The sequence below is a fragment of the Urtica dioica genome, chromosome 3, assembly GCF_054948205.1.
Source record: "Urtica dioica subsp. dioica isolate 48M chromosome 3, U.dioica_male_clone48M_v1_H2, whole genome shotgun sequence".
In the NCBI taxonomy this organism is placed as follows: Eukaryota; Viridiplantae; Streptophyta; class Magnoliopsida; order Rosales; family Urticaceae; genus Urtica; species Urtica dioica.
This window is the reverse complement of record NC_142758.1, coordinates 12,119,212-12,133,074: the sequence shown is the minus strand read 5'-3', so window position 1 is coordinate 12,133,074 and position 13,863 is coordinate 12,119,212. Positions and strand designations below refer to the sequence as shown.

At 39.3% G+C, this 13,863-nt stretch overlaps 1 protein-coding gene across 4 annotated transcripts; it reads left to right on the top strand.

Annotated features, from left to right (window-relative positions):
* The first annotated feature begins 8,981 nt into the window (after positions 1-8,981).
* Positions 8,982-13,394, top strand: LOC149402386 (protein SHOU4-like). 4 transcript variants are annotated; one of them, XM_089609248.1, is made up of 6 exons: positions 8,984-9,299; positions 10,593-11,288; positions 11,433-11,517; positions 11,879-12,034; positions 12,309-12,520; positions 12,869-13,394. In XM_089609248.1, the coding sequence occupies exons 2-6, from the start codon at positions 10,651-10,653 to the stop codon at positions 13,059-13,061; spliced, it is 1,284 nt and encodes a 427-aa protein (XP_089465374.1). In that variant the 5' UTR covers positions 8,984-9,299; positions 10,593-10,650; the 3' UTR covers positions 13,062-13,394. The 4 variants fall into 4 exon arrangements, with proteins under 4 accessions (XP_089465373.1, XP_089465371.1, XP_089465374.1 ...); XM_089609247.1 differs by having other exon boundaries at positions 8,982-9,299; positions 10,604-11,517; XM_089609245.1 differs by having other exon boundaries at positions 8,983-9,299; positions 10,593-11,517.
* The last annotated feature ends 469 nt before the right edge of the window (positions 13,395-13,863 follow it).

The following is a 13,863-nucleotide window of genomic DNA, read 5'->3' as shown; positions in this document are numbered from 1 at the left end:
ATAACTCTCTGCTCAGAAATCGAAATTTAATGATTCTTGAATCAAATTAAAGCTCTCTCTTTCCGCTGTCCAATGCCACCGGTTTCGGCTGAAAAGGACATCGGAGCCGCCAGATATGGCGATTTTACTCCGAGGTGCGCGGCTGTCTGAAACTCCAGTTTTTTAGAAATCCGGATTTTCAAACCCCACTACCATGAGTTAAAGAACTCTAATGAGAAAATTTTCTTGAGCAAAAATGTTTTTCATATGATTATAAACATGATGTGTAAGATTAAAATGTTTTGATTTTTGAAAGTTTAATTGAAATTGAATTTTTACAAAACTAGTTTGAATTTTGAAAAACCGTTTTCACTTTCAAACTTGAAAATATTTTGTCATCCAAATCAAATAAATTTTCAAAATGTTTTCAAAACTATATCTATATCACATATGTTCAAAATCTATATGCTCTTGAAAATTTGAGTGGGAGGTCTCCTTGTAGACAAGCCGAAAAATAAAAAGATGTGTAATCTCAAACTTTCAAGTGTTCGAGTGAGTTGAAGTTCACACTTCCCTCATGCACTTTCCCGAAATAGAAAATAGGAAAAGATCGAGTATGTACCTTGTGCCTTTATGCACTAATACTACTCTGAACATGTCGATCTAGGATTCTCTTCTAGTTGTCCGCTCTGTCGCTCTCTAACTAGGAAATTTGTTTCCGAACTTAAAAGAGTCGATGAACCAACTCCAAAAACTAAGTGGGAGGGTTATACTTGTTGTTTGTAACCCACGATCCCCAACACTAATGAAAAGTGCAAGTGTCGCCGGACTAAGAGTCACCCTCGTGGCCCTCTCTTAAATGAGAGTACTCAAGGGCGCTTTGCTCTGATCATTGATCAATGAGCTACGTCCGAGAGTGAGACGATGATGACAAGACCTCCCCTCGGCGGATTGTTTTTCAAAGTCAATCTTTTGGACTAAGTGGTTGGTTACACACTTAGACTCAATCCCTAGTAATCCTCCCTCGAGGCCCTGCGAAAAGATGTGAGTGATCAAACCAATTTACAAGGTGGCTAGTCAATGTTGATGTATTGACATCTTGGCTAAGCATTAATGATGTGTCATTTACTTATAAATGGAGATTTTTTGCGGCCTTCCCTCGAAGGAGTAAATTATCGTTTGGTTTATAACACCTTTGGATTTTATAAAGTCTTAAACAAACTTAAATTCTAAACCAAAGACTAATCATAAACTTGTTTCAACTTTTATAGGCAATATGTCTCTCAACTCTCTCTCTTTCATTCTTTCCTCGAACAAACTCGAAAACGAAAACTACATAGACTCGAAACGTAACCTCAACATAATACCTACCAAGCACAAATGGGTACTCACCACCCCATGTCCTCCTCTGACGAATGATGATTCAACTCAAGAGGACAAACACGCCTTGGCGGCCTGGCTCTGCTCCGATGAGATTGTGAGGTGCTATATCTTAGCATCAATGAACAATGTGTTGCAACAACAACATCGTGACATCGAGACTGCCACCGACATGCTCGCCAATCTCCATGAGATGTTTAGAGGGCAAAGGCGTCAAGCAAGGTAAAAAGCAGTCCGATAATTTATGAACTGTCATATGCAGCCTAGGACTCCTATTGGAGACTTTATGATATTGATCATTAGTCATCTGAGTAAAATGGAAATCCTAGGATCTGAGATTGATGGGAAGAATGTCATAGATGTGATCTTAGAAACTCTCCCCGCATCTCTTGATACCTTCAAGATAAACTACTCCATTAACAAGCTAGAGTACACTATTACCAAGCTTATGGAGGAACTTCACACTGCTGTAGGTTTCACTAAGAGAAAGAGGAATCAAGGAGAGGCACATGCTACTGAGCAAAAAGCCTCCGCCTCTGGAACTGTGAAGAGACCTTACAAGGCCGATAAAAAGAACTGTCCTACCAATCTCAAAGCAAAGGAACATAGTATTGTACTAGTTACCGAAGCATGCTTAGTAGCTGATAATGTATCAACGTGGATTCTTGACTCCGCTGCTACTAACCATATTTGTTGTTCCTTGAATGGTTTCAAGAAACCAAAAGCTTAGAGGAAGGCGAGTTCTGTTTCAAATGGGGTGATGGGAGCCTAGTGTCTGCAAAGGCTGTGGGATCCGTGACGCTGTCTTTTGAAGACCGCACTTTAAACTTGAATAATGTTTATTTTGTTCCTACCTTTGGGAAGAACTTAATATCCGTTGCTCGTCTTCGTGAGCAAGATTATTGTTTAAAGTTCATTAAGAATGGAATTCGTATTTCGTTTCCTGATAATTCTTTTGTCACTGATGCATGTATGAAGAATGCTCTTTTCTACATCTATCCCACTCAACCTTCTCTTTTAGACACCGAAATAGATAATGATCTAATTAGGGAGCCAAAGAGGATCAAACTTTCTGAATCCTCCGATCTAACAAAATCAACACACCTATGGCACTTAAGACTTGGTCATATCAGTCTAGAAAGGATTAAGAGACTTGTGAGGGATGGTCCACTCCAAGCCTCTGCAATAGGTTCACTACCTACTTGTGAATCCTGCATAGAAGGAAAAATGACTAAGCGACCTTTCTCTGATAAAGGTCGAAGAGCCACTGAGTTGCTGGAACTAATACATTCTGATGTATGTGGTCCGCTCAGCCAACAGGCACGTGGAGGATACGAATACTTCGTTACCTTCACTGATGATTACTCACGATATGGGTTTGTCTATTTGCTCAAACACAAATCCGAGACCTTTAACGTATTTAAGGTCTTTAGGGCTTTAGTGGAAAAGCAAACTGGCAAAGTGATCAAAACCCTTCGATCTGATCGAGGTGGTGAGTATATGTCTGGAGAGTTCGATGACTTTCTTAAAGAAGAAGGTATCGCTTCTCAGCTTACCGCACCTGGCACACCTCAACAAAACGGAGTGTCAGAGAGAAGAAACCGAACTCTTATGGAGATGGTTAGATCGATGATGAGTTACTCATCACTCCCGCTTTCCTTTTGGGGATATGCCCTCGAAACAGCCGCTTACATTCTGAAGCAAGTTCCGTCTAAAACGGTTCCTGGTACTCCTTATGACTGGGAGTAAAGTAAGTTTGGGCCACATCCGAATTTGGGGTTGCCCTGCACATGTGCTAATGCAAAAGACTAGCAAGTTGGCTAGTAGGTCAGAATTGTGCCTGTTTGTGGGATATCCAAAGGAAACTAAAGGTTTCATTTTCTATAGTCCCGAGGACGATAAGACTTTCGTTAGCACGAATGCTCGTTTCCTCGAGGAGGACTTTATGAAGGATGCGAAACCTAGAAGCAAAATTGTGCTTGAAGAAAAGTTGGGTGAGGAAGCTTCTACCTCATCTGTAAGAACTGTTCTTACCCCAACTGAAACACAACCTAACTCATCAGAATCTCGTCAAGTAGTACTTAGACGTAGTGGGAGGGCTACTCAAAAGCCTGACAGGTACATGTCTTATGGAGACTCTCTTGCAGCCGTCTCCGACATGGATGACCCTATTTCCTATAGCCAAGCGATGGCTTGTTCTGAATCAAACCTTTCGCTTGACGCCATGAAAGTTGAAATGCACTCGATGTATGTCAACAATGTCTGGAAACTTGTAGACCTTCCTGAAGGGATTAAACCCGTAGGGTGTAAGTGGATATACAAGAAGAAAAGGGGTCCTGATGGGAACGTTGAGACGTTCAAAGCACGACCTGTGGCGAAGGGTTATACCCAACAAGAAGGGATTGACTATGAAGAAACCTTCTCGCCAGTCGCGATGCTTAAATCCATCCGCATACTCCTATCCATAGCTGCAGCTCTCGACTATGAGATCTGGCAAATGGATGTCAAGACAGCCTTTCTGAATAGCAATCTTGACGAGCGCATTTACATGGCTCAACCAGACGGTTTCGTGGATAAAGGTCAAGAGACCAAGGTTTGTGAGTTGCTTAAATCCATTTATGGACTAAAGCAAGCATCTAGGTCATGGAATATTAGATTCGATGAAACTGTAAAAAGCTTTGGCTTTGAACAGTCGATAGATGAGCCTTGTGTTTACAAGTTAATACACGAAGGTAAAGTTGTGTTTCTGGTACTATATGTCGATGATATACTACTCATTGGTAATGACGTGGGTAAGTTATCTGAGGTTAAGGTCTGGCTGGCAAAGCAATTAGATATGAAGGATCTAGGAGAAGCCGCGTACATTCTGGGGATCCAAATCTTTCGAGATAGGAAAAACCGGACCCTGTCGCTCTCTCAAGCATCTTATATTGATAAGGTGATGGATCGCTTCTCGATGCAAGACTGCAAGAGGGGTCAAACACCCTTTAGGCATGGAGTTTCACTCTCTAAGGACCAGTCTCCCAAGACTGCACAAGAGATTGAAGACTCTGCCGTAGAAAGCCTCATGTATGCTATGCTTTGCACTAGACCTGACATATGTTTTGCCGTTGGCGTAGTAAGTCGTTTCCAATCCAAACCTGGACCCGAGCACTAGATTGCTGTTAAGCATGTTCTTAAGTATCTTCGAAGAACTAGGAACTTGATGCTTACATACTCAGGTACTGACCTGACTATGACGGGATATACCGACTCCGATTTTCAAGCGGATAAGGATTCCAGGAAATCCACTTCGGGATCTGTGTTCATCCTTAATGGTGGAGCTGTTGTGTGGAGAAGTATTAAGCAATCTTGCATTGCTGACTCCACAATGGAAGCAGAATATGTGGCTGCTTCTGAAGCATCCAAAGAGGCTGTATGGCTTAGAAAATTCCTTAAGTATATGGAAGTTGTTCCAAACGTCGACGAGCCCATGACCCTTTATTGTGATAATAGTGGGGCTGTCGCTAACTCAAAGGAACCTAGAAGCCATAAGCGCTCTAAGCATATTGAGAGGAAATACCATTTGATTCGAGAGATCGCGCAACGCGGAGACGTGGAGGTGAAGTAGATCTCTAGCAGATCCATTCACCAAGGCCCTAGCGAACATGGTCTTCGACCAACTTCGAAAGGGATTAGGCATGTAGGACTACTCACATCTTCTTTGAGTCAAGTGGGAGTTTGTTGTCAATGGTGCCCACAAGAAGAGTAGTAGTGTCTATTTATGTACATTTGATGTCATATAGTCTTACGAAGACTCTTGCTTGTAATTGCTTATTCATTAATAAAAAGTTGAAACGTTCATTCAATCTTCCTTGTCTGAAGCTTTATGATAAAACCTTAGTCTTTTAGTCCATAAACAAACTTAACAACTTACGAAGAGACAAATGTAGATTTGCATGAACAAACTCTTCGTAGTTTGCTTAAAACGATATATTCGCAATCTTAGGGTCAAAGGACTATTGACCTCAGTATGATTGTTAGAAGAATCTATGATGTCTGGTTATGAGGCATTGAGAGTTGGGGACTCTATAGTTCTTCTAGGTATCTTCCGAAGGTACTGAATTGACCAGTGCACTTCTAGAGACAATATAAGAACAAACCATTTAACCTCTTATGTCTCGAAGTCACTATGTATGAATTGCATCATGCTTACCTTAATCCTGAAATGAGACATGCCATTTCACACCTTAGTATTCTCATTTGAGAAAGTCAGAGTTCGGACTCACTATGTCATTCCGAACAGGGCCTATTGGTGAAATACTAAGTTGTGAGTATGTCATGAGTAACTTTGTGAAGTTCTCATAGATAAGGAATTCATGTACAAGATTGCTGAAATGCAATGTATGTCACCTCATGCTTTGTTCCTTGGAGTGTGAATAAATGAACTGGCCAGTGTCCAAATTGAGTCCTGACTCTTTTGGATGAAACAATGTGACTTGTTAGCTCCTCGTCAATACATTGTTTCTAACTTATTCACAAGCGACAAAGGAGTTGAGGAAATAACAGCTAGAAGGGTAAAATGGTAATTTAGTAAATCCCGACTAGCTGATGACATTCATGAAGGGTAAACATAGATAATATTCAGTGGATCCACTCATCATAATTAGGTCGAATTCTTGAGTAGAAAACAAATTCATTTGAACCGAGAGATTTTCAGTGTCAGCTCTTTAGTGGAGTCAGTTGGCATTAAGCTAAACTTGGAAAAGGTTTGTGAACTTTTGAGTCCAAGTGTTTAGCTCAAGCTTTGTTCATTTGGGTCCATGAGGTCACTGTCACGAATCACATCGATAGGAATAGTTAAACTGGAAGCTAAGTCAAAACAAGAACGAAAATTGTCGAAATGGTATTTTTGTCTTTTGAGACATAAGGATGAAATGGATGTCAATAAATTTTGACAAGTTCATTTGATGACTTAATGTCACTCGGCCATAATATGATTAATTGGGCCTTGTGAATTAATTTCGTTTCATAAGAATTTTATTGAAAATTCTTAATGGGCTTTTCTCATATTGTTATGAACAAATGAAGAAGCTTCTAGAAGCTCCTTCTAGAGACATGTTGGGCGCCCATAATACCCAAAGAAAGAGAGTTTATTTTGTCCATAAATGTATATAGATACTTGCCAAAAGAAAAAGAGGAAACAAATTTGCATAAGGATGCTTAAGAATTTCGGCCAAGTAAGAAAAAGGCAAGGCAAGGCACATAAAAGGAAACAAATCCAAGCCTTCTAGAAGGCTGCCTTGGCCGTGTGGAATAAGAGGGAAATGGGCAATATTTGCTCATGAATATGTGATATTCTATAGAAGAGGAAACTACCTTATTGAAGGTGAGACCTCTCCTATAAATAGGAGCCTCATTCCACACATTTCATTCATCAAAGTTTAAGAGATTTGAGAGACTCTCTCTCTAGAACTTGGCCGAAAATCCTCTCTCTCTCTCTCTAGTTTATTTTCGATTTTGTTTTGGCACCTAGGTCCTCATTTGACCTAGAGTTTAGCTCTGCGACTTCAAGACTCGTTCTTAAGTCGTAGCGTTTAAAAGTGCCCACTCACTGATTCCTTCTTTTCGAGTGATTTAGTGATAGAAACTTTCGTGGTTGCTCGAGGTGTCGAGGAAAGAAAGAGAGACGTGCTGCGAGGGGAGACGAGCGTTGCAAACTTTCCAAAAGCTTCTTCAAAGTTCAAGCTTCAAGAAAGGTTAGTAAACTCTTAGCTCATATTGGTTTTTAATTACATGTACTTGCTTCTTTGTCTAGGTTAGTAAAAACTGTTTTTACTTTAAAAGAAATTTTTTAAAATTCCGCCGCTTCCCGAAGCGTTTAATCTTTTTCTTAAACCCTAGATCAAATCCAACAGCTACATCCTCAATGCTCGACGCTCCAATATTTTGAAGTGAGTCTCATTGGTACTTGCGCTATCTGCATTTTCTTTTGAGTCTACCTCGTGACTTTTCATGGTCTGACACCTGCTTCTTTCAGTCGAAGGCTGGTACCGATCCGGAATCTTTTCCTGGCTGGCTTGGTACCCTTCTGAGCCAATTCATTCTCTTCCCTTTCATACTGATCCTTGGCATGCCTTTAGAATTTTTTAATCCGTGGCTCCTGCTCTACAGGCTCTTTCCCGGGTCGGTGAGAGGGATCTTCATCTAGGATCACTACTCCACTTCGCAATGTGACTTTCTTAGCACAACGCTTTTCTTCCAATTCCTTGTTGCTGGCTTCCAGAGCCAAGAGACGCTCTTGCATCTCTTTGAACTGTTCAGCTTAACTGTGATGAGGAAGATACTCGGCGAGCTCCTCCGGGTGAGTTGCAAGATACGGTTGTGGTGCCTCCATTTGAGGATTGGAACCATCGGAGTATTGTTTCCAGTTGGAATTGATGAGCTAGCCATTGATCTTCAACGTTATTTCCCTACTTCGAGCGCCAAGCTGTTGACAGACAAAATTAGTACAACAAATGTCTGACGAAGAGCACTTGGTTCCGAGAACGTAGTCCCGAGAACTCTGAGTGTCTCGGCAAGATTATCTCTAAATACATATGAATCTAGTAAAAGAGAAAAAAATGATGAGGGTGCTGATCAATATGTGAAGTTTAAGACGAGTGCATGTGTGAGTAAAAAGTGTCGTTGTGTGTTCAACGAGCTCTTTTTCTATCTATAGGGCTTTTGGGTTGAGTGCGTGGGGTGATCAATCACACGTTCATGACGATTTCTTGAGTAACCATTCCTATGACGTGGGTCATGGGCGTTTATTCTTCTCTTCCTTGACCTATAACCGTTGCGATGTGCGTTTTGTTTTGGTTTTCATTTGTTTACATGTGTTTGCTTTGTTTTTACTAGTCTTTGACCTACCCGGTTCTCTTCTCTTCGAAGTTCTGCTCGGTAGGGTTCGTTCTTGCCATAAGAACGGGTCGTTCCTTAACCTTAGGTGTTGAATTCCTTATGTTTTCGGTACCTCCGAGCAAGTGCTCGGATTCAAGCAATTTATATGAGTATCATGTGTGTATATATATACCAATTAAAGTGTGTATTAACTAAAATGATCTTATAATTAAAAACATAAAAAAAAACCCACTAATTTTTATTTTAATTTATTATAGAATTTAAAATTCCACACTGTTTTAGGTATTCCAGATCTGACTAGAAAGGATTTCGGGGTTTCGTTTGTCCATTGCGAGACAGATTTGAGAGCACGCGTTTGAGCAGAATTAGCGAGAAAAAGAAGGGTGTAAAAATAAATCATATAGTTTAAAATGTTAAATCACTGGAGTGGACTGTGTCTGACCTGTGTACATGTTGCATATGTATACATATATCTGTCATTTTAGTGTGACACAATATCAATCAAATAGCAAGATTGTTGGTGATCGCTTATATTTTTGTCAATTTGTCAATTTATGGTCAATTTGTCAATTTGCGCTTTATAATAATATTAATTTTGCTATCTGCAAATTTTTTTTTTTACTAAAATAATGATAAAATATTTCTAAAAGCAGGTACGAGGGTAAGACTCCAAATATCAACCCGGACAAAATAGAGTAGATTAGAAAATTAGAAACGTTTCTTCCCAGTAAAAACAAAATAAATCCTTTTAATATAAGCGACGAAATCAAGACAAGCGTAATACGCTTTCGAATTAAAAAAAAAATTTAATAAATCAAAATCAAGAGAGTAATACTCGTAATAATTTCATTTTCCCAGTTTGGTGGGTTTCGCCGGATCAGACAACCCACCAGTTGTTGCGGCTCGAGAGAGAGAGAGAGAGAGAGAGAGAAATGCTGGTGGAGAAGAGATCTCAGAAGACATTCACCACTGTCGCTATGAGTTCAAATCACTGTCTTTTATGAATAAAATATCAATTTTTCGTTACTGCTGAACTGTATTTCTTCGGCTTCTTCAAGGTAAACGATTTGAGCTCTTCTAATATTCTATTACCGTGTTTCTTAACTGCTTTCAAACACTGCTGAACCGTTGACCCTTCTCTGCACTATTTTTTCATGGATCTCACACATTGTTCACCTTTTTCCTTCGAAATGATAATCTGCGTATTGTTTGTATCTCTATTCCAATCTCTGTAATGCCCTCATTTTTTAATTTTGTTTTGTTCTGGTCTATACTCTGACTGGCTCACAAGAGAATTTGGGGAAGAGTTGTGTAATTATTGTTGGCCTTTGCATACTGTATTTATTTATTAATTATATTTTCTAGCGAATTTTGGTTGGTTCGGAGTCTTGGATATTGGCGAAATGCTGTCATTAAAGGGTAATCCTGTTTTTAGGAAATTTCTGATTACATGACCCACTTTTGCATGTGGGATTCAAAAGACATTTCGTTTTATAGATCTCGTTTGTTGTACAGATTCCTTGTGCAAATCATAGTAAGAATTGGAAGCTAAGTAAAATAGGAATGAGGAAAAAAAACTACGTTTTTAGAATTGGAGCTAAAGTTTTAATTGGGCATTTTACTTCCTTGAGAATGAACGAACGAACATCTGTTGGTTTATTTGTTTGCTTTAAGTCCTCATTCTGGGACTGCAATTCAATGTTTCAATGTCTTATGAAGGTATGAAGTAAAGATGACTTGGCCATAATTGAGACTTTGAAAGAATTAGTGTTACATTTTTCTGAAGTTTATCGTGAACACTTCGTATTCTTAAGAAAAAGGAAGATTAGTGGTATCTCTATTCTTAGATCCATACTAGATTAATGTGGTTTAAAGGAATCTGAGTCAAATAGAGGTAAATACTGCTTTTTTTTTTTTTTTTTTTTGCACGGAAATTGTTCTTTTTCTTCTTCAAATCTGATATGTTTCTCTGAAACATAGAATGGTGCTTCTGGGTATGGAAGCTGACTCTTTCAAATTTTATAACTGCTCTCATCTGGGATTTTGGTAAAATAGTAATTGGCTTGCTTATCCACGAAACCGAGTTCCTGTGATATTGGGTCATAAATTCTTGGATTGGTTTGGGAGTTTATTGGTACTGTTAGGAGATATCTCATAAAAGGCCCTTTTCAGCTTGCGTGGTTTATAGGCTCTATTACCCAGTAGCACATAATACATAATGATTTTATTAGTACTTTTTGTAATGTATAAATTAAACATAATAAGTCCATTTAAGCTATAGCCTATACACATTGCATCTACTAAAAAAACATTGAGATTGATAAGTCAACACCTTGTTTTGCTCATTGTAGGACTTTTGCAGATCGCGCAATTGTTTTCGTCTAGTTTCGACCTCCCAAACACAGCGCGATGGGTTCCAGATTCCCGTCTCATCAACTCAGCAATGGCCTCTATGTATCGGGTCGGCCTGAGCAACCGAAAGAAAGGCCTCCCTCAATGAGTTCAGTCGCTATGCCCTACACAGGCGGCGACATAAAAAGGTCCGGAGAGCTGGGAAAAATGTTCGATATCCCCACAGATGGGTCCAAATCTCGGAAATCGGGACCAATAAGCAATGCCCCTACAAGGACCGGGTCTTTCGGAGGTGCTGCTTCACATTCGGGGCCGATCACGCCGAGCATCGCTGCTCGTAGCATTTACACTACTTCGGGTCCTATATCTTCTGGTTCTGGCGCAGCTGTGAAAAAGACAAATTCAGGGCCGTTGAATAAACATGGAGAGCCGATAAAGAAGTCATCTGGGCCTCAATCAGGAGGAGTGACCCGCCAAAACTCGGGCCAAATCCCTCCCAATCTTCCCACAACTGGGCTTATAACTTCTGGGCCGCTCAATTCATCTGGGGCACCCAGAAAGGTTTCGGGTCCCTTGGAATCGATGGGATCGATGAAGAATCCGAGCGTCTCTCTTGTTAACAATCAGGCTGTGACTACGTTGAACCAAAATGACGAGTATTCGTTCAGGAAGAACTTCCCGAAGTCAATACTGTGGTCCGTGATACTGCTGTTCATAATGGGGTTCATAGCTGGTGGTTTTATTCTTGGAGCAGTTCATAATGCCATTCTCCTCATTGTTGTTGTAATTCTGTTTGCCACAATTGTCACGTTATTCACTTGGAATACTTGTTCGGGCAGGAGAGCCGTCATCAGTTACATTACTCGTTACCCTGATGCTGAGCTTAGAACTGCCAAAAATGGTCAACTTGTGAAAATTTCTGGGGTATCTCTCTCTCTCTCTCTCTCTCTCTCTCATTTTTTGAAGTAGAATAGCTTTTCATCTCACGTCTTTGCTGTTTTTTTATTTATTATTTTCCCTTCTGTTGCTTATCAAGCAGTCGCTGCTTTTAACCATGTTTTTAGAGTATAACAAATGTCAGTAAAAGCAGAGCTTGCTATGGACTAGTGATCTAAACCCAATTAACAACCTTATGGTGTCGGATAATGAGAGTGATAGGATTAGCTTAGTCTTTATGAGACAAACGACTGTTTTCCTGTAATGGAAGATATCGTGTTATTTTTGTGATACCACACTTACATTGATTTTTCGATGATATGGCTTTATGATTTCCGGGCTCATTTAGGTTGTTACTTGTGGAAATGTGCCTCTCGAGTCGTCATTCAGAAAAGTTCCGAGATGTGTGTATACATCGACAAGTTTATATGAGTACAGAGGATGGTACTCAAAACCCGCAAACTCAACACATCGTCGTTTTACATGGGGACTTAGATCTTCCGAGGTAAGATTTGCTTTGCAACTATACGTAGCACAGAGTTTGGGACTGTTTATTTGTATGCTTTGTGTCTTTTCTGTCCCGAAATTCAGTCCACAAACTTTTAAGTTATAGTTCAAACGGTAAAATGTGCATGTAAATATTCAAGTACATATTTTTATTTATTTTAATAAGCAAAATCATGAATTTTTTTGCCTATACATGAACTTTCTGATGGAGAAGGAGATTTTCTAATTCTGTGAAAATAATATGAAGTTAAATTATCTGATTTTGCTTGCAGAGGCACGTGGTAGACTTTTACATCTCGGATTTCCAGTCTGGGTTGAGGGCATTGGTTAAGACGGGTTATGGGGCGAGAGTGACTCCTTATATCGACGACTCATTTGTTGTTGACGTCAACCCAACTAATGAACACTTGTCCCCTGAGTTCGTCAGGTGGCTAGGTGACAGAAAGCTTTCGAGTGATGACCGAACAATGCGACTCAAAGAAGGGTAAACCAACTATTCTATAGTTCCAAGTTAGGCTTGAAACCCAGATTTGGTGGGAAAAAAAAATATTGTTTGTTGTTGTGTTTGAAACTCGAGGATATTTTGAGGGGAAAGATTTCTGTACTATTTTCATTTTCCACGCGTGCGAATTCGCATGGGTTCCCAATTTTAATTATATGCTCTTCCTTGATTTTTCTTCATTCCAGACAGCACAAGAAAACTATATAACAGATTCTTAAATATTTTTTTTCCCTTCAGATTTTCCAGGTTCCAAACATCCTCTCATGGTTCTCTACAAAATTTCATTGTGGTGCAATATCGTTAAGCTCATAATGTAATTGAATTTTGCAGGTTTATCAAAGAAGGGAGCACGGTAAGTGTGATGGGCATTGTGCAGAGAAATGAGAACGTGCTGATGATCGTTCCTCCGCCGGAGGCGTTGGCGACGGGCTGTCAATGGGCACGCTGCATCTTTCCTGCTAGCCTCGAGGGCATCGTTTTGAGATGTGAGGACTCCTCAAAAAATGATGCCATACCCGTCTAGACTTTGATCATGCTCATCGATCTCGTGAGCGGTTTACTGGTTTTCTCATTTAAAAAAAAAATTAAAAATTAACTGCAGTTATGGTGGTGGCTGCTGCTTCTTTTGTATTCCTGAAAACAGAAAAACAGAAAGAGTGTGATGCCCTATTTCTTTCTTTTAATCGATGTATAGTTCCTGTTATGTTTTTTTTTTTTTTTTTTTTTTTTTTTTTTTTTTTTTAGGTTTGTGAGCTTTTACTATTTGAAGTGTTGGGCTGACTGATATAAAAGAAAAGTGATATATAATTCATTAGTATTATTATATTTAATATGATGATTCGCTAACTTGTTTGCACTGGGTTTTTCTCTATCTGCATGCATTATTACGTGTTTTTGTGAAATGTTGTCCATTTAATACAAGTCAAGAGCGTTGGAAAACGCGAGGAAGAACAAAAATCTCTCGCAGGTTTCTGAATGAACTTAGCTGTTTAATATATACTAAGTTTACTTGAATCAATGAATGAAGAAAAAACCTAATTGACTAAGACAGATTTAAACTTCATGACAACAAAACAGCAAATATACGGGATAGTTCTTTTTCAACGGCGCTTCACCAGCTAAATGATTTTTCTTTAATATTTATGATGTATTTATTAAAAACATTAAGCAAATTTATTGAAAGACTAGAGCAGACTATGTTGGATCCTTTCTAGCATGGTTTAGTTTGGCAAAATAATTTTGATAAAGTTGTTCAAGACAAACTTTAAGAAGTGTTCAACACCCGAATCACTTTAAGTCACTTTTCTCCCATGCGAATAAAACTG